This window comes from Marmota flaviventris, chromosome 15 (assembly GCF_047511675.1).
Source record: "Marmota flaviventris isolate mMarFla1 chromosome 15, mMarFla1.hap1, whole genome shotgun sequence".
NCBI lineage: Eukaryota > Metazoa > Chordata > Mammalia > Rodentia > Sciuridae > Marmota > Marmota flaviventris.
In genome coordinates, this window is record NC_092512.1 from 1,283,195 (window position 1) to 1,303,759 (window position 20,565).

The 20,565-nt window shown below is 50.4% G+C and overlaps 1 protein-coding gene across 1 annotated transcript in view; it reads left to right on the forward strand.

Annotated features, from left to right (window-relative positions):
* Nucleotides 1–10,138: 10,138 nt before the first annotated feature.
* Zc3h3 (zinc finger CCCH-type containing 3) overlaps nucleotides 10,139–20,565 on the forward strand; it is an 83,758-nt gene continuing 73,331 nt past the window's right edge. The window contains exons 1-3 of the mRNA XM_027948372.3: nucleotides 10,139–10,212; nucleotides 11,357–12,674; nucleotides 14,349–14,542. Of these exons, the coding sequence (XP_027804173.2) occupies nucleotides 10,167–10,212; nucleotides 11,357–12,674; nucleotides 14,349–14,542 (1,558 nt within the window). The 5' untranslated portion in view covers nucleotides 10,139–10,166. The remainder of the gene's footprint in view (nucleotides 10,213–11,356; nucleotides 12,675–14,348; nucleotides 14,543–20,565) is intronic.

Here is a 20,565-nt window from a genome sequence, read left to right on the forward strand (position 1 = left end):
AGCAGGTTGACTGACACCTGGGTAGGCCACACCCAAGGGCACAGTAAGAGAAGGGGACACACACAAGGCACTTCCATGGAAGATTCTACCCTAAACAGGGCAAGGGGTTATATTACAAAGGAACAGGTGAGGGTAGCTCCACCCATGGGGCTGTAGCAAGACACACCCATTTCTGTGACTGAGCGCCTCAGCACCCAGCTGGGGAGTGTAACTCAGTCACCCGTAAGGTTGGCCTCCCACAGGGGACAAAACAGAAGGCTGCTCTTCTATTTTAGTACATTGAGGACAAAACTGATATAATGAACAATAATCATTTTCCAAAAGGTCATGAGAACTTTAGGCACCACATTGATTAGATCACTAAGAACCCAAGCCCAAATTTCCAGCCCCTTAGAAAGCCTAATCATCATGCTTACTGCACAAAGCCCACCATATGTAGTTTTATTTGATTAAGGGAAAGTTATGTTATGCACTTAGGAAAGTTAAGGTAAATAAAGATACATTCCCCTCTTTTCTATAAATCCTCTTTTACCTCACATAGGGACTTATGATGAACATAGTTAATATTGGCGGTAAGTGGACTGATGTTCAGAACTTGCCTTTCACTGAGAGAGATTACAAAAATATAAGAACTAGTGCACCTTGAACAAGAAACAAAGAAACTCTTAGAGAAAGTAGCCCCAACCAGTTTTATGAGAATAAATGTAGGAATTAATTAAAGTAGCTTCATAAGACATATAGATTTTTTTTTTAAAGAGAGAGTGAGAGAGATAGAGAATTTTTTTTAATATTTATTTTTTAGTATTTGGCAGACACAACATCTTTGTTTGTATGTGGTGCTGAGGATCGAACCCGGGCCGCAGGCATGCCAGGCGAGCGCGCTACCGCTTGAGCCACATCCCCAGCCCTTACTTAGATTCTTAAGTTTAGAATTCTTAGGTTTTTAGCTGTACAGGTCCGGGACCCGGGTTCGATCCTCAGCACCACATAAAAATAAAGGCATTGTGTTGTGTCCATCTACACCTAAAAAAATAAATATTAAAAAAAAAAGATTTAAGGTGACTTCTTTAGATTGGAATCTTAGATAAGAAATAAAGTACAGGTGTACTTTAAGCTTAAAGGTTAATGATAGGTTAGGAGACTTAGAGTCTTATGTAGTTTCACATCTGTTAATAAGAAAATAGTACATCTTGGGAAAATCTGAAAAATGCAAATTAGTGACACATTTTATTAATGATTTTGTACCCATAATAATTGATAAGGAAATGTAACATCTGGAAAAATGTAAATTGATGTCCCATTTTTCTATACCCCTAATGACTGTTAAGGAAATGTCACATCTTGGCAAAATCTGGAAATTGTAAAATCAATGACATATTCTGAATCCATATGATGAGAAAAATGGCCATAAAAGATGACCCAGAGAAAGCTGCAGGAGAGCTCCCTCTCCGGAGATCGCGCCAAAGGAACGAGTCCTGTCTCATCCTGTGCGCTGATGCCACTCATCCTTCAGGACCCCCTGGACCCCGCTGGGGCCTGACCCTGGCACATATAAATCTCTTTTTTAATTGTTTTTACTTTATATATCATCTGCCTAGCTAATGGTATAGAGATCTTCCTATTTAGGAAAATACTTTTATCATTAAAATCTAGAATATAAAGAACTTGCTTTACCCAAAGATGACTTCTTTCTTTCCCTTAGGACTTCCAGTGTGTGCTTCCTCTCTGTTGAAGAATCTTCTTTTCCTTTTAGAATTTTTTCTTATTATACTTTGGAACAGTTTCTGAAAACCTTAAACTCTAAACAAATTATTGTACCTTGATAAGAAGAAATGTCTCAATGAAAATATAGTTAAAGCCCTTGGATATTTCTGCAGACAGAATTATATTTGTTTGTCATCTTATAAAGTTTGTACAATAATTTGAGAATTAAGGATTATTTGATTATCTCTTGAAAGTAAATTTATAGTAAAATATATTTATCTCAAATATCTGTACCAAAAGGCAGAGAATCAGATAAATGCATGTATAAGAAATATATAAATTATATGTTTTCTGTTGAAGAAAAACAATTAGATAAACATATATTAATTAAACAATTAGACATATATGCTAATTGTTTTATGGATTTTTAATTATAGGTTATCCAAATACCTAGAAAAATATAAATTAAGAATAAGGGCATAACTTATAATTGTAAAAGCTTTATGTAGCTATGTGATTCTTAAGATATTTTGGATCCATTTTAATTTTCCTTGGATTAGTAGTGCACCTTTTTATATTTGTGATGTCACATGATAAGATCCTTGGGTTGGCTGGAGTTGTAGCTCAGTGCTGAGTGCTTGGTGAGGCACTGGGTTCGATCTCAGCACCACATTAAAAAAAAATAAGGTCATTGTGTCCACCTACAACTAAAAAATAAATGTTTAAAAAAATAAAATACTTGTGTATACATATATTTATTTATATATTACTTATATAGTCAGGAATGAGAATAAGGATTCCTTGATTATCACAGGAACATTGCTGGCTTTGTTCCTGCGACAAGCAAATGCATCCTTATAACCTTTAAAATTAAAAGCAAAATGTAAAGAAGCATGTGTGTTTCTTATAATTGTTACATTACCTCTGCAATGTTTTAAATAATACAGCTATAAAGAAAAACATAGATTACTTAGTTTTGAAAATAAGTTAGGCTCAGGGCTGTAACACAGAAACCTGTGGAATTAGATTTTTGTCTGAAAAAGATCTTTCCGTAGCATTTACAGGTGGTCATTCTTAATAATGCAGGCTCCTAGTTTCAGGAGCTGGTCTGTGTGAAACAGGAAGTACAGGTTGGTGGCTGAAGGTGGTCCTGTCTGTGTGACAGTGGAAGAACCAATGGGAAGCCTGAGAAAACGGGGAGGCGGGACCAGGAAGGCTGCTCTGCAGGGCAGGCTTTGGTGGTTACCATGGTGATGGAAACAGCCCACAGTCGGGCAACTTCCCTACCAGTTGCTTTCCATTTGATTTGTCTGTATTTTCTCCCACGGACAGGATCTTATGGCGGGCAGTGGCTTGCGACCTGTGCAGTACGTGGGACCTCAAAATGAGTTTCAGCAGCAGATGCCAGTGTTAGGACCGCATCTTCAGGCAGTCTGCGCTGGGCACCCGGCCAGGCGGCCTCAGGGTTACTAGCACTGCTGACCCCATAGGGAACAGCGGCTAAAGGCTTTTGTCCCCAGCGGCTGAGTTACAGCCATTCTGATCTGTAGGACAAGAATGTAACAAAGAGGTTCAGTATAGACCGAGTATGCTCAAAAATAGAAAAATAAAATTCACTTCTCTACAAAGAATCCTTGTATCAAGTCTCAACACAAAATTTCCTTACCTTTTTCTCACTCTCCAAGCGCAGACTTACAAACCCAAAAAATCTTTACCTAGTATTTCAAAATATGAAGATTCACAAAAACAATCCAAAAGGTCCACAACAGCGCTCTTCCCACGGGAGAGGACTGAACTTAGCAGTATATCCCGTTAATCATCTTAATAATTTTTACATTTATTTAGGGTCTCTAGAATTGTAAAAGTATTTTTTTCTTTCTAAAGACAAAATATTCCCAGGTATTAAGAAGGTCACAGTTCACTCACACGGCCCATGGCTGGCCATGTCTCCACATTCTCATCACTCAAGGCGAATGGCTCTCGGTTCCTATGTGGCAGCTCCAACCCGTGAGGCTTCAGGGACTCTCTCACCAGGACAAGGGGGATATGAGGAAAGTCTGGGCACCTAGTCAGACCCCAAAAAGTAAGTAAAGGGTTCTTATCCTGGTGATTACCCCAAAAACTCTGCCAAAATCACAAGTTTGCCCTGAATCAACTTGAGCCCTATCTTATAGAACTGCTATTGGAGAAAGCCAGATCTTGAGGTTCACGCAGATAAGAGCAGTTTTACAGCCTTGTGATGGCCTCCCAGAGGGAAGGGCGCCAACGCACAGGCCCGTCCACCAGGTGCCGCCACACAGAGGGCAGCACTGTGGCTCTAGCAAGGGCCTCTACCTAGGCAAGGACTAGACAGCTGTTTCATAGACCCCACCAGTGTCTTCCCAGCGACACCCCCTCCCAGGGCTCCCCACTGCTTGGTGGGACGCCTCTGGCTCTGACTTGCTGGGTTGTTCTTGGAGTTTATTATGATGCTTTGCTCTTAGGCTTAAGTATCTTGCTGCTTTTAAAAGATGGCCCAGGGTGGTTAGAACACGGTTAAAAAGGCTCTGTCGGACTTCCTCGTGTCTGTCCAGTGCGCTCAGTGCTAATCCTGCGCCTCCCTTGCCTTGGACCACAGGCCATGCCACAGCCCCTTGTGGGAAACATTCTAGCCTTTACATTAGTACCTCTGGGCAGATAAAAGAAAACATCAAAATCTTAAAGATCACATGACCATCTTAAAAACAAACTGGGGACTGCATCAGGGCAACGTTGTGGGCAGTACTTCATAGCTGGTTCAAACAACGAAGACTGCTGCGCAGCCCTCTGCGCCTGCTGCCTTAGCAATGCCTCTTATTTTTGGCCCATGTAACTTGTTTTTTAGGTACTGGGGGTGCTTTAGCACTGAGACAGATTTCCCAACCCTTTTTATTTTGAGGCCTCTAATTTACTTAGGGCCTCAATAAGTTGCTGAGGCTGGCCTCCACACTGTAATCCTCCTGCCACCACACTGGCTTGACTTGACTTATGTCTTCTACAACCAATTCAAGAAATGGTGATGGTTACCTAGGAACCCCAACGCATTCTCAGTTAGGCACCTATGCCACTGTCTTCTTCACCTTTGGATCGGTGACAGATTTATAACTTCCCAGGGTAGGGCCAGTGTCTATACATCAGCTTGAAGAAATTACAGCAGAGACCTTTGGCACTCACTTCTTAAGAATAAGGGTAAGCCAGGCGCAGTGGCGCACGCCTGTGATCCCAGCAGCTCAGGATACTGAGGCAGAATTGCGAATTTAAAGCCAGCCTCAGCAAAAGCAAAGTGCTAAGCAACTCACTGAGACCCTGTCTCTAAAAAATAAAAATATAAAACAGGGTTAGGGATGTGGCTCAGTGGTTGAATGCCTCTAAGGTCAATCTCTAGTACCCCTCCCCCCAAAAAAAGAATAAGGGTGAAAACTACTCAGGGGGAATGTAAGACAGAGACCCCCATGAAAAACAGAACACCTCAAGATTAAGGGGTAAAATCTCTTAGCAGGAAACGAGACAGCCAACCTAGCTCTGAGTCAGGAGTTAAACAGTGGGCCAGTCTTCAAGGCCATGGGCGTCTTCAAGGAGATGGCTGGTTGGGACATTAGTACAGGCTTCTGAGATGGTGTGGTCAGCAGATACAGACAAGACAGTCAGTAAGACCAAACCCCAGGGGACAGGACAATATTCTGCCCTGTTCTGCAAATATTAGGGACTCTCCCAGATTTGATAAGGAGCAAATTCTAGATGGGAAGGACACAAGTAGGCATAGAATCATCACTGAAGTAACTCGCAGTTACTTTTACCCCATTAGCATAGTAAAAAGCACACCCCAACATGAAGACTTCACCCATTTAGTTCCAAGTTTTTAAAAATATTCTTTATTAATTGTTGATGAAATTTTAAATTTTATTTATTTGTATGTGGTGCTGAGAATCGAACCCAGTGCCTCACACATGCTAGGCAAGTGCTCTACCACTAAGCCAGAATCCCGGCCCAGTTCCAAGTTTTTAATTCTGCAAATATTTCAATGACGTGGGTGCATTATAGTACATTGGAAATCATTACCATCACCTGCAGCATATTTGTCGTTTATTATCAGTGAGGAAAAAAATACCTACAAACAGGACACTGGAACAATACACTATCTTAGAAATATATAAGCCATCCAATGAACAGGACATTGGGCGCACATCCCACAGTTTACGAAGAAGCGCCTGTGACAACCTGCTCCACAACAGTGAGAAGGAGCCAACCCCCTCAGACACAGGGTCACACTGAATTCCTGATGTCTGCTGTCTCCTATGACTTGTTCTCACATCACTGTTCCCACAGTTTGAAGATAAGATGGCCTCTCATGTCCAGTCTGACACCATTGTGGACAGTAGCAGCCCCAGGAGCATGACCCTTTCTTCCTTCTGGTGATTTAGAGAGCTAGGCAGATGGCTCTTCTGAAATCCAACAGATTTGAGATTTTTGTCTTTGTTCACAAATCTGTAAATAATTCATATACTTATGATACGTGTATCAATTATTCAAGTGAAGAGTCCAATATCATTGTTTACCTCAAATAGAAGTGAAATATTTGGAAACCAACCAATCAGGTCTATCGCACCACACTGAAATTGTTATAAGTGCTTACTACCTGTGGTTGGGTACATTGGCTCATAATCTTTTAAAATATCTATTTAGTTGTAGATGGACACAATACCTTTATTTTACTTATTTTTATGTGGTGGTGAGGATCAAACCCAGTGCCTCACACATGCTAGGCAAGGGCTCTACCCCTGAGCCCCAGCCCCAGCCCCAATCTTTTTTTTTCCTTTTCTTTTGTGCTGGGCATTAAACACAAGGGTGCCTTGCCTCTGGGCTGTATCCCCAGCCCTTTTCATTTTTGGGTCTGGAGCTCAACATGAGGGCACTGGGACTGCGGGATGTGCTATGGTGCCCACCTTCACCTGCTCTTCACTGAGGTTCTCTACCGCGGACAGCTGTGGAGTACTCCATTGTACTGTGGTTCATTCCAACAAGGACACGTTTATTATCCCACCATTTTACAGCAAGGACTTCATCATGAGCACTGAATCTGTAATCAGGTGACCCTCTTGCTTATTTTATCATCAAGGTCGTTGGTTTCAGAAGATACTTGTTCAGTCTGTTTTTCCTCACAGTGCCTGGTGCTTAGAATCCAACATTTCAAAGATGTATCAACAAATCATAAGCAGTGAACAGACTGTCGGAAAAAAATAGTGTGATTCAGAGTGTGATTGTGTATTCTTGACTATTTCAAGCATTTATAGAACCACTTTATTCTCAAGGAAGAAAAGGAAAATTGTTTTTTTTTTTTTGGGGGGGGTACCAGGGATTGAACTTAGAGGCACTCATCCACTGAGCCACATCCCCAACCCTATTTTGTATTTTATTTAGAGATAGGGTCTCACTGAATTGCTTAGTCCCTTGCTTTTTGCTGAGGCTGGCTTTGAACTTGCAATCCTCCTTCCTCAGCTTCCTGAGCTGTTAGGGTTACAGGCATGTGCCATTGTGCCTGGCTGGAAAATGGATTTTGAGTAGATGACTAGAAATATTCAGTTATACATCCAGTGTGCTTTTGGTTTCTCTTTATTACAGCACCAGGCATAAAACATTTATTTATATATCTAGCTTGCTATGACTATTAAAGGCAGTACAGTAGCCAGGGCCTTAACAGCAAAAGAATGGCACAGAAAAGGGGTGTCTGAAGAGAGTATAAAAAAATGGACATTTACAAAGATACAGACAGGATTGTGGGAACTGACCAGACATGGTGAAACACCAGGGACTGCAAAAGAGGTGGCAATTATTACCCACCTTACTGTTCGCTGCTAGTAAAACCAGCCAGTGCAGAGGCAGCAGATGCTGTGCTCAGCCTCAGCCAGTCCTTCAGGGTTAAAAGATGCAATTGAAAATCAGGGCTTAAACAGTGGGCCATCACAACAGTCTCGGAGATTGTGACACAACAATCATGGAGAATAACACTCTGACCCTCATCTCCTTTCTGGCTGTGCCTTTAATTGGGCAAGTCCAACAGGAAGCCAGAGGGAAAACACAGGCCATATAAGTCAGCCTCTTTGAACTCCAGGCAGAGGCAAAGATGAATTTTGATGTACAAAGAGGATAATGAGGGCAGGCGGATATTGCTTCTGTGGCCCAGAACTTTCAGGCAATCCAATGCCTGTTACTGTGCAGTCCACAGTGTCCCAGCGTCCTATGTATAGGACAGTTATTTTCCACCACTGAATTTGAAATACAGTTTGAAATACAGTGCATTCCTTGAAATAAAATGACAACCCAGTTCTAAAAAAATACTTCCATAATTTCTTATATTATGCATCAGTTCAGTACATAGTACATAATATTTTGTCATTAAAACTCTAAAAATAGTTACTTCAAAGTTACCATAGTAGCATATTTATTGCTTAGCTTTATAGGTGCTCCACCTCTGGGACAATGGGCAGATGGATTAAGATGGTAATGAGACATTGTAAGGATGGCCTTAAGTAACTCCATTTTGAAACAAAACCGCAGTCCCCACCAGGTTCACTTAGGGAGACCTCCAATATGGTCATCAGACACAGCCTGATAAAAGCAGTCACTTCTCAAAATTCTGACAAACTCAAAGACTGTCTGTCACATTGCCCTCGCCCTGATAAAGGCAAGAGGTGAGAAAATCAGGGTGGGAATCACCAGACCAGATGCCTTAAACTCAGGACAAATGATGTCACTGAGAAACCTGGTAACAGCTGATAGGGATTGAAAAAATTTAGTATAAATGATGGGACCAATGAATAGACATTCAGCCAGTGACACTGATAGCCTCACTGAGAGTCTGATGAGGACCTGGACTGACATCCCAACTCTTCTCATCATCTGCCTGATCCTCTGCATCTTCCTCACCTCTTTCAAACTCTACAACCACATGTTAACCCTGGTGAGAACAGCAACTTCCCCTTATGACCCTCTCCTCATGGAGAAACCTGCCTTGGTTCCTCACGTGATCACTGAGGTCTGAGAGAGTGTGCATCTGCTGGACTTAAAGCCTAAGGCTGGAGACTTTAGATCTGGCACTTGAGCTTAGCCTGCAGAGGGAATGTCTGTCATGATTAAGTGTGATTGCAGTGCTTGGAATTAACTTAGAATTGTTTGCTATGGACTGATTATGTCTCTTTCAGTGCCCAGCATTAAGGATCACATTTTCTTGATTAAGAACCTACAGAGTGGGCTGGGGCTGTAGCTCCGGGGCAGAGTGCCTGCCTCGCACGTTTGAGGCAATGGGTTTGATCCTCAGCACCACATAAAAATAAAACAAAGTTATTGTGTCCATTTACAGCTAAAAAAAATTAAAAAAAAAAAAAACCCTACAGAGTAAAATTGTATTGCGTGATTTGAGTGAATAAAACATAGAAAGGGGCAGAAGCGCATGGGCATTCTTTATTTCTCCCCCTCAACTGTATGAGTCGCATCTTTGCCCACTGAGACAGGTATGAATGGCACTCAAGAGGCACGATGAAGACCAGGCCCAGCTAACACTGTGTCTCTGCCCTCATGACATCGAGCAGCAGTCCCGTGGATGTCATGAAAGCTGCACACCTTTGCCTTTGAGTCAGCCTGGAATGTCCGTCTCCCCCTCCTTTATGCTCAAGCCTAAGAATAAAGTCTTGTTTCTGTTTGATCTGATTCTTCTGGCAGGGAGTAGTGGAACCCACACTTTTACTTAGCATAGTTTTCGAAGTTCGTCCACGTTATAGCACAGGTCAAACTTCATTCCTTTCCAAGGGTGAATAACATCCCATCACATGCACGTGGACATTCTGTTCTGCACACACACTGGCGCTGCTTCCACTTGGCTGTGGTGACGAGGCTGCCGAGTCGCACCGACCGCCCAGTCCGTGCCTTCGGTTCTCCTGGGTGTCCACCAGGTGGGGGCTTGCCACAGTCCTACCTTTACCTTTCTGAGGAACCCCACGGCCGTTTCCGGCGGCTGCACCTTCACGTTCCCAACAGTGCACAAGGGTTTACACGTTTCAACACTTCTTTCCACCCACAAGCCAGGCTTTCATGTCTCCGTAAAAGGCCTCAGGGCGTCTCGATCGTTCTCTTCCGGCCGCAGCTTGGCGTCAGCAGAGCCTCCCGGCCCAAGGCAACTGTTAACCGGTTCATCTCCACCCGGAGCCCCTCGAGAACCTCCAGCTGCCCGGTGCGCAGACACTGCGAGTCGCCGCTGCCGGCGCTCCCCGATGACGTCACCCGCGGCTCGCTCTGCGCGTGCGCAGCTCCGCGTTGCTGAGGCGACGGCGCAAGTCTGCCGCCCGCGGTCTGGGTGCTCCCGGCGTTCAGCCGTTCTGACCCCGCCCGCCGGGCGCAGTCGCTCAGCGATGACGTTGCGGGGGCCTGGCCGGGCGTCGCGGACTCGGGAGATGGAGGAAAAGGAGCAGCTGCGGCGGCAGATCCGCCTCCTACAGGGTGGGTCGGCCCCGGCCGGGCCGGGCGTGCGTTCCCTTTTTTCCCCCTCACCGCTGGCGGGCCTCTCCGGAGTGGTAGACCTCGCCCGCGCTCTCTCGACGCTCGGGACCGCGGCGTCTGTGCGGGATCGGCCTGGGCCGGTTTCCGGCGGGTCCCGGGCCGGGCGTGGGCAGCGGGCCTTCCGGGCAGGGGCGGCCGGTCGCTCGGGGTAGCGCGCTGGCGCCCGGCTGGGCCCGGTCCTTCCCTCTGTACCGACGCAGCCCCTCGGATTCCAGGCCGACTCCCCAGCCCTCAGCTTCCTGCTTAGAACCTAAGTTGGTCTTTGTAGGCTTAAAACCCTTCCAGGTCATCCCCACAGAGGGAGGCCTCAGGAGTGAGAATCCGGCGGGCTGCCGCCGCTGGGCTTCCCTCGCACTCGCCCTGAGCGGGCGCCTGGTCTGGAATGGCTTTCTGTTTGTCTGGGCAGGACTGGCCTGGGGGTGTCCGTAACTGGAGGGCTGCCTGTTGGTTTGGCAGCCGAGTGTTGGTGCCTGTGTCCTGCTTCCCTGCGCCAGGCCAGCCACTGGGGACTTCCTTGGAAAGCCTGTGGTGTCAGGCCTCCTGTTTTGGAGAAGACAGTGACACATCAGGAAGGTCACCAGCCTGTGTATTGAGTGTTCTTTTATCTGCTGTCAAGTACCAGTGTTGGGGGGCGTTGTTTCCATTACACTCCGTGGAAATTATTGAGCATCCTTCCCTTCTGTGGGCAGAGCAGAGGTCCACTCTGGCTGACTTGTATCCTTGTCCAGAGATTGCAGCTTGGGACCTGGCTGGTCTCTGCATATGGAGTGACACTTCCCTTAAAGAATTGTGGATCTAACAAAGCAGCAAATAGAAACTGACCTACCACAGGGCTGCATTTTCAGGATAAACCAGCAGAAGTAATATTGAAATAGAACAGATGGGAAAAAGTCTTGTGCAAAAGACAGGCCTAGGGTTTTGAGCTGAACTGTTTCCAGGCATTGGGGGCTGCCCCCTGAATCAGGCAGGGACTCCGGAGGCAGGGTCTGAGGGCATCTTGCCAGCTTATGCCCCTCCCTTATAGTGATTAATGCTGCTGTATTCACACCTCTGGTTGACTGAGTCTGTAATTCTGTCTTCTCAGGTCTAATCGATGACTACAAAAACCTCCATGGCAATGCCTCTGCCCCAGGCACTTCATCTGCTTCCCAGTGGCAGCCACCCTCTTACCACAGTGGCAGGGCCTTTGCTGCCCGCTACCCTCGTCCAAGCCGAAGGGGCTTCTCATCACACCATGGACCTGCATGGCGTAAGAAATACTCCCTTGTGAACCGGCCCCCGGGATCCTCAGAACCAGCTGGTGACCATGCTGTGCAAGCACCCCTCAAGGACGAGGGCAGCCAGGACCCTGACCCTCAGCCGTATATTCTTGAGAGACAGGTCCAGCTCAGTCCAGATCAGAACATGGTCATCAAAATCAAACCACCATCAAAGTCTGGCTCCATAAGTACTTTAGGAGCCCAGCGGAGCTCTTTGGAAGACTATGAGGACATGCCCTGGAGTGACCAAAGACCCCAGGAAGGCGAGGGTGAGCCTCCTGTTGGGAAGCTGCAGCCCTTGAGGCCAGGAAGAGGCAGGGGGAGCTACAGTGCTAAGGATCCCCTTTTGGTTTGCCAGAAGGAGCCTGGCAAGCCACGGGTTGTGAAGTCTGTGGGCAGTGTGAATGATGGCCCTGCGGAGCCCCGGCGGACGGTCAGTGAGAGCGCAGTTGTCGTCCAGGCCTGCTTGCAGTCCTCCACCTTACCCCCACGCACTGGGATGGCCCTGGGTCGGAAGGTGGGCCCTCATTCTGCAGCCAGTTGTGCTGTGCAGCCCCTTAGGGATGAAAGAGTGAATGCTGGCCATCCGGATCAGCCAGCTCCCTTGGGCTCAGTGGTGGCCCCAGCCAGATCAGTCTCAGGGCCCAGGCAGGCCCGGGAAACCTCACTGCTAGTGTCTTGTCGAACCAACAAGTTTCGGAAAAGCAATTACAAATGGGTGGCCTCCTCTGCAAAGAGCCCCCGGGCCACTCGGAGGTCTCTCAGTCCCAGAGCAGCTACAGAGAATGTGAGCAGGGCCTCCTTTGGCACATCTGGAAAGACAGAGAAGCCACAGCCCAGAGCTGACCCAGAGGCCAGGCCCAGAAGGCTGGCCATGAACTCCAAGACCGGGCCCTCTCCCAGCAAGTACAAGTGGAAGGCATCCAGCCCCTCTGCTTCCTCTTCTTCCTCCTTCCGTTGGCAGTCAGAGGCTGGCAGCAAGGATCATGCTTCTCAACTTTCCCCAGTTCCATCTAGGTCTCCACCAGGAGACAGGCCAGCAGTGGGACCTGGCAGCTTGAAGCCCCTCTTTGGGGAGACACCACTATCAGCTTACAAAGTAAAGAGCCGCACCAAGATTGTCCGGAGGCGGGGCAGTACCAGGTGTGCATCTCCACTGCCCAGTGTCCCATCTGGGTGCGTGGAGGGGGCTGGGACCAGCAAGATCCTTTTGGCCCCTGAGTTGTGGAGTCTGGGGCAAGCCCTTAGCCTCTGCTCCCTCCAAGAGTGTTGGGAGGGAGGGCCTACCTCCAGGGAGGGGCAGCGAGGGTTGGGGCTCATGGTGGGCATGATCAGCACCACTGGCTTGTGGGCCTGACCTAGGGGCTTCGTGTGGGATTGTGTCCAGTGGGCTGTAGGTGTTACTGTCCTTTAGAGCCATGTCGCGCTTGAGACTCTTAAAGCTGCATAAGGGGAGGCTCAGGGTGACTAAGGAACTTGCCTTGGATCCAGCCAGGCAGTGGTGGGGTGGGAGCCTGGTCTCATGGCCAGAAGCTTGTGAGGCATGGTTTCCCTTCCACATTTGTAGATACAGATGGCATGGTACCAGTCTGGCTTCTGGGGAGCAGCCACCATAGATAGTCTGCCCAGAGTGCAACAGGTGGGGGAGGCTGTGTGGGAGCCTGTGGTTGCCCCCAGTCTGGAGCTGTGGACCATGCATCTGAGCTGGGTGGTGGCCTGGGGCTCTGGGCACTGGCCCTGAGGTGGGGGGGTGCTGGGGCCTTGGGCCCCACGAGGCCCTGCCCTGTTGGGTGTTCTGCCCATGGCCAGGTAGCCTGCTGCTCCAGTTCAGTGCAGTGGGCAGCAGCTGGGTGGGGCTGGTGCACTGCAGCCTCTTGGGATTTCTCAGATTTGAGCTCTGGCCACCCTCAGAAAGTGACGAGGTGGCAGGTGGCCATCCTCAGAGGGAACAAAATGATCTTACATCCCAGCCACTCTCTTGGTGGTGGCCAGGTAACTAGATGGTGCTACCACCTCACAAGCATACAGTCCTTTCTGAGCTACCCATCCTCATGAGTTGTAGAGAGACTCAAAGATGATGTTGTAGCCCAGAGTCTTGTTCTGGGTTCTGAGACTTCATCAGATGAGCAGCTAACAAACAGAAGCGTGAGGCTGCACCGCTGGGCAGAGTGTCTGCTGTGGAGTGTGCCTTCCCAGCCCTGCAGGAGCTCTTTCTTCTGTCTCACCTTTGTCTTTGGCTCAGGGTAGGCTCCCTTCCTCTGACCCCAGTCCCTGTTCTTCAAATTCTTGGAGAGTGGCTTTGCTGTACCATGCCTGTGCTTCCTCTGTTCTGGGGAGTGTGGAGAGGGAGCCTTGGGGCACTCCTCTCACAGGTGGGCGGGGTTGGCCTGTGGGCCTGGTGGCAGCTCCTCCTCAAGGGCTGCATCTCTTTCTGTTGCTGCTTGTCCCCACCCTGTGCAGGAGGTTATTGGACTGGGGAAGTGGGGCGGAGTGGGCATTCCAGGAGGGGTTGGTCTGAGGCCTCTGCCCTGGTGGGCAGTGTGGCAGCCTGCCCTGGCCCGGGTCTTCTGATTACGGATCTGCCTGCTTGCTCATCCTGGCTGCAGAGGGAAGGGGAGGGGGAGAAGGGAAGTGGACTAGCAGCCAGGTGGGCGCTGCGTCAGACTGGGTAGGGAAGGCAGGGCTTTGGAAGAAGCCACGGAGCTCTGCCTGCTTGTGTCTGGGTCCATGCCCTCCCATGAAGACTTGGGTAAGGAAGGGTGGGTGGACAGAGCCACCAGTGATTCCGCTGGTATCTGCTTGATTTTGTCTCTACAGCCTTCCTGGGGACAAGAAGAATGGCCCCTCACCTGCCACTACCAAGAGCCACCTTAACCTGCGGCGGAGACAGGTCCTTCGGGGGAAGAACAACCCTGTTCTGAAGAGGACTCCCAATAAGGGCCTGGTACAGGTCACTAGGCATCGGCTGTGCCATCTGCCACCAAGCCGGGCCCACCTCCCCTCCAAGGAAGGTATGCCAGGGGAAGGGGCTCATCATGGGATGGGAATGGCTGCAAGCTGCACCCCTCCCTGGGATTGAACCCAGAGGTGCATCTCCAGTGTCTGGTCTTGAACTTGCACTCTTTCTGCCTCAGCCTCCTAGGTTGCTGGAATTGCAGTGGTGCACACCACATCTGGCTCCTCCCTGGCCTTTTAGGAACCATATTTGCTGTCTCCTGAACATGCTGTTGGAGGGCTGTGGACCCAGAGGGCTCTGCCTGGTGGGCAGCGGGAGGCCAGGTGATGAGTGCAGGAGAGGGACTGGGAGTGTTGTGCCTGGGTGGGGGCTAGTGCAGCTAGTGAGGAGTGTGGTAGCCTTTCTGCCCAGTCCTCAGTATGTACCCACTGCGTCCCTCCTGTGGGAGGTGATGGGTAAGAGCCCTTGTGCCCAGCCTCGCCTCCTCCAAGGGAGGCCCACAGGGCTCCGCTCCCCTGTCCTGGGCCAGCCTGGAAGTCTTCGTTGCATTCTCCCAGAGTCACCTTTTGCTGTGAGCAGCCGGAAGCCTGTGGGAGGTCCTGAGAGCTCCCTGCGGTTGCCTGAGTAGATCCTGGCCTACAGGTTGTAGGTATGACTCCTCTGAGGACAGCCCTGTCCCCCACTGGGAGGAGACGTGTCAGGATACACTGACACTGGGGGGCCACCTCCAGGCCAGTGTGTGCTCCGGGATCTGTGGTGAGGGGTCTTGAGTCCTAGGGGTGGCACTTACCTGGTGTGGCCATGGGGAGCTGGGTTTGTCTGAGTACACCTAACCCTGTGGCATCTCCTGTCATTCTCCTTGGAGCACCTGGGCAAATGTGGCCAAGTGTGTGTAGAGTCTGGAAAGGGTGGGGTGCTTGGAGACTAGCAAGCATGGTCATGGGCAGTCTGAGTGGATACTGGCTCTCATTCAGGAAATATTCTTGGCTGACCGGGAAGGTTCTGGGGAAGGCTCTGGGAGGGGCATTGCTGGGCAGAGCTGAGAGCCTGTGTGGAGAGCTGGGTACAGGAGTGTGGGGCCCACGGCCCAGCCAGAGGACTGAAGGGGCTTGTGCAGCTGGGACTGGGGCTGCAGGCTCATGAGGCAGCAAAGTTGGAGGGTGCTGGCTGCTTGCTGTTTTGTGTGGCTGACTCTTGCCATGTGCTGGGGCCAGTGTGGATCTTCCCAGGTGACAGGGAGCAGGGGAACCAAGAGGTACCTGGTGCTGCAGTGCAGTGGCTGGATGGGAGTGTGGAAAAAAGACTTGACTGGACAGAGGGCAGGTGCTCATGGTCAAGTAGGGAGGATAGGTGGAGGAGGACTCCAGCTTTGGGTGGAGGGGCCTGCCGGTGTCATGGGAAGGCAGGGTGGGAGGATGGCTGAGTGAGGTCCTCACTGGTGTCCTCTGAGTCAGCTCCACACTCTGTGCCTGCAGCTGGCCTGTTCGCTCTGGCCTGGGGCAGGGTGGGGTATGGACGGGGGATGGTTCTGCTGGCAGGGGCTGGCACTGCCGTGAGCCCCACAGGTAGTCAGGCAGGAAGGAATGTGGGTCCCTAGGTTCCCACCTCTCCCTGCTGGACAGTATGTAGCCTTGGGTCAGGCCTTGTTGGGAACTGTGGGGGCTGCTATGGTCACTGCCCTGATAGGACCAGGGGAGCGAGCAACCTCATAATCAAGTGTGGTGACTGTAAGGGAGGGCCTGTGGTGATGGGCCTCTGGGAAGGTCTCCTACCCCCTCCCCTGCCTGCCTACTCGCCAACCACATGTTGGTCACTTTGGGGCCAGGCGGCACGCTGGCTCCTAGGGGATGCTGGAGCCATGCTCTGGTGGTAAAGACAGGTGGCAATCTGCGTCCTTATGGACGGACTGGAAAGATGCTTTTGGGTGCTCAGTGTGTTCTGAAAATGAGGAAGCAGAAGAGTGTAGCAGTGAGTCTTGGGAAGGCTGGACAGCATTGACCGGGTGTTTGGGAGGGATTCTCTGAGGAGGGGACCTGAATGAAGAGAGAGCAAGTAACTCTCAGTTCTGCAAGTGGAGGACAGGGTGGGACTGAGTTTCCTGTGTTCCAGGAACAGAAGGGAGGCCGTGTAGCTGACATGTTGTCCCAGGTGAGGGAACCAGACAATGTGAAAGTTCTTGTAGGTCCCAGTAAGAAAAAGAGGGTTGCTTCTGGTTACATTGGGAAGCCAGGGTGGGACAGAAGAGGGTTAGGGTTAGCTGGGACTTGGGTCGTGTTTTCATGGATAGCAGGTGGTGGTGTTGGCCCACAGTGCCCTGGAGGCTGGAGCAGGTTATGAGTCATAGGCCTGCACGTGTGGCCTTGTGTGCCAGGCTACGTGAGTGTCTTCACCTCCCACGTGGGCAGGGGCCTCTGGAAGACGGACATAAGAAGTGTGAGATGCTGAGGCGCACCAGGTGGTCCCAGAGACTGCCATCCGAAACTTGGACAGCAGAGGCCACGAGCTGGGATTGCTGCAGGAGGACAGGGGCCTGGTTAGGGCATCATGAGAGGGGGGGGGGAGTGAGGACAAGCATCTCCCTGGGTTGGGACCTAGGCGGAGCCTGGGTAATCCTGAAGCCAAGGTGAGGCTTCCCCAGGGTTCCTCCTGCAAGGCCTGCTGTCTCCCTCCCTCCTGGCTAGGGCTGTCTTGGGTCCCCAAGCTGGGGATCTTGCTCAGATGTAGTTCTGCCTCCAGGAGGGTGTGGAACCCAAGGTTGTGTGGCTCCTAGGTAGCAGTTCCTCCCAGTGGATGGGGTCACTGGTCAGGGGCTGCCCCTTCATCTGGCTGGAATATTCTCTTTTCCCATTTTCCTCCAGAAAATGCTTAGCCCCAGCTCCAGCTCTCCAGGGAAGCAGTGTCCTGATGTCCAGGGAGGGACCTGACCTCCTAATGGGCTTCTGTGCCTGGGAGGGAGGGAAAGAGGCCTTTGGCAGCTGCAGGGCAGCCCTGCCTTGTGGCCTTGCTGCCAGCAGAGGGCGCACTTGCCTCTCTTATTCTTAAGTCCACCTTTTTCTAGTAATTGATTGCCTAATTTCCTCTTTATGTGAAAGAAAGCAGATATCAAGTAATTTGCAGCAATAACCTGCTAATGCTGGGCCAGTATCGAAACTCCCCTGTTCATTTCAAGTGGCAGATAAAACACTAATACATAATTATCCTTGCAAATTGGATTGTTTTAAATAACCAAAAGGCTACGGCCAGGAGAAAGCGATCCCATCTCCCTCGAGTTACTCTTGCAGCGTAATTGCCGCGTTCAATCAATTTCCCTGGCATTAGAAATTCCATCACAATCAACATTAAGCTTTATTCATTGTGATGGCTAAGAGCCGGGCCATTTCTCCTCTTTTTCTTAACTGGCAAAATTAATCAGGGAAAAGATTTTAAACATTTACCCGTGCGAAAGAGGTCAGCCCTGCCACTATATTGCTCAGCAGATAAGGGGGCTAATAAAAAGAAAATTGAATTACTAATGATCACCAGGAACAGAGTATATAAAACCTGGCAATCGCCAGTTCAGGAGAAGGGAGAATCAATTTTCTTGGGACAAGGTGCGCTCATTTTTTATTTTGGCGCATATTATCAGCAATTTAATTTGAGAGCACATAAACAGGAGGAAACAGTTAGGGAATAATGAGCCCCGAGGTGTAAAGTGCCGCAGGATATATGCTGTACACAATTTATTTGGCACAACAGATAATCACTTTAATTGAATTCAAAACTGCATTGTTCAGCAGCCGTGCGGCCGCTCAGCCCGAGGACTGAGAGTGTCAGGAAGGTTCCAGCCTGACTCAGGGAGTCCCTTCCTGACCCTGTCTCCTCTGCCTCCAAAGAGTTCTCTGGGCCCCAGAGTTTGACTGGAGTGGGGGGGGGGCTTGGGGTACCCTCTTGACCCTGTGCCCCTTGTCTCTGTCTCTTCCTTCCCTTTCTCCTGGGGTTGAAGGCTTAAGATTCTGTTGGCCCCTATGGGGTTGGAGCGTGTGGTGGGTCTGAGTGGATATCTGCCTGATTGTCGTGGATATTGCAGGAGAGTCTGGGGCAAGGGGGGGCGAGACCTTTAGGGTTCGCAAAATGGTGCCTGATTTACTGTCCCCGTAATTCTTGCCATCAGTTACCCAGTGTGATAACCATCCATCTGGGCTCTCACTCTGGTATGGGCATGTGGGGCCTGAGGGGCTCAGGGTCAGCTCTGAGGCTCATTCTCCTCAGGCCCAGCCAGGCCCAGTGCTGTGTCTGGCTGCCTGAGGAGACCGTGTAGGCTGCTGAGCTGCCCTCAGCGGGGGTGCTGCCTGGGGTGCTGCGCCCCAGGCTAGGGTGCTGCTTGATGCCAACAAGTCAATGTTTCCTTTTCTCTTGCTGTTCTGGGGCTTGAAGCCAGGGCCTTGGTGTGCTAGGCAAGCCTCTGCCATGGAGCTACATCCCCAACCCATTTAATTTTGTTTAAAAATAGGGTCCTACTAGGTTGCTGAGGCTGGCCTCAAATTTGTACTCCCTCTGCCTCAGCCTTCCGTCTAGATACTCAGCCCAATACCTAGACCCTTCACTACTCTCCAGTTTGCTGTCCTGCCCTCCCCAGCCCTAGGCTGGCATCACTGTTGTACAGTTGTGTGTCACCGGGCCTGGCTTAGTTGGGGATTCCTAACAGCCACTTGGAAATGTCTGCTGCTGTGTGCCAAGGAAAAGACTTTGTGGAGATCTGCTGGGGTGGAAGGCCCCTCTACTTTTCTGCTCAGGGTTGTGGGTATGTAGTCACAGCCCACCTCTTCTCCTGCTCTCCATGGTGAGCCTGGGGCCCCGCCCAGGAAGCAGCAACTTTGGCAGATGAGTTGCTAGAGTGGAGGGCTTGGATGAGGCCTTGCTGAAGGTGGATGGGGCTGGGGGCTCCCACAGGCATACCTGCCATGGGCAGGAAGGGCTGGGTTTCTTGGTGTTCTTACATGTGACAATTTGTGACAGTAGGCTGGCCCAAGACCTGTAGGTTGCACAGGATTTCACATAAGCCACCCAGGCAGAATCATCTGCCTCTGGCCTAGAGTTCACTGGCATATGACAGGTGATTCCCACCTTGTCCTTAGTCCACAGTGTTGGCTCTGTGGGTATGGAGGAACCACTTTCATCATTTATGGACAAGAAGCAGGATCACCCTCAGTCACTGGCAGAATGGGCAGGAGTGGATCTTGACCCCCCCCTTCTGGCTGGGTGTCACCAGTTCTGGGGCCCACTGCCCATTCTTAGAGTCCAAGCACTTCAAGAAAGTGCTCAGGGAGTCTTCCCTATGTGACCTCTGTTGACCTCCTCTTAGCTCCCTGCTGCCCTGCCCAGTTTCTAGGCCCTTCACCACTCACCAGTTTGCTGTCCTGCCCTCCCCAGCCCTAGGGCTGTCACCTATGGAGAGGCTGGGGACCCCTCAGGCATACAGTGCTTTCTGGGCACTGGTCTGCCCCCCAGCCTCTGTCCACCTGAAGGCAGCCTCCCGAGTCTGTTGGTGGGGGTGTGTCTACAGACTATTTGACACTCTTCTCGCATGCCCTCCTGGCTGTGTGCACAGTGTGCTTAGGCTTGAAGGACCTGCCCATCAAGGCCCTTCCTCCCATCCTTAGAGGTCCCTGGGGCTTCAGGAGTGGAAGCCTGGTCAGGGCAGCTTGGGTCCTTGCCCAGTCCCAGCATGGGCATTGAGCCTTGGCAATGCTGGTGGCCACTTTTCTTCTATGTCAGGCGAAGGCATGGGTTCTCCCTGTGAGGGAGCAGAGAGCTGTGGTCATGGACCCAAGTCCGCCACCTCTCCCTGCCTGTGGGCAGAGGTGTGTGCTGTTCTGCAGCCCCAGCTGAGCAGACAGATGCCATAGAGGACGTGTGCCAGGGTCCAAGGTGCTGGCTTCGAGAGTGTTCACAGTGGCTCGCTGTGCCTGGCACGGTAGGGCTCAGGGCCGGTGTGCTCAGCAGGGAGGCTGAGCTGGGTGACCGCCTCTGTTGCTGGGTGCTGGGAGCAGGCTGTATTCAGGATGCCAGGTACATCCTGACTCTGAGTGTTCAGGCTTG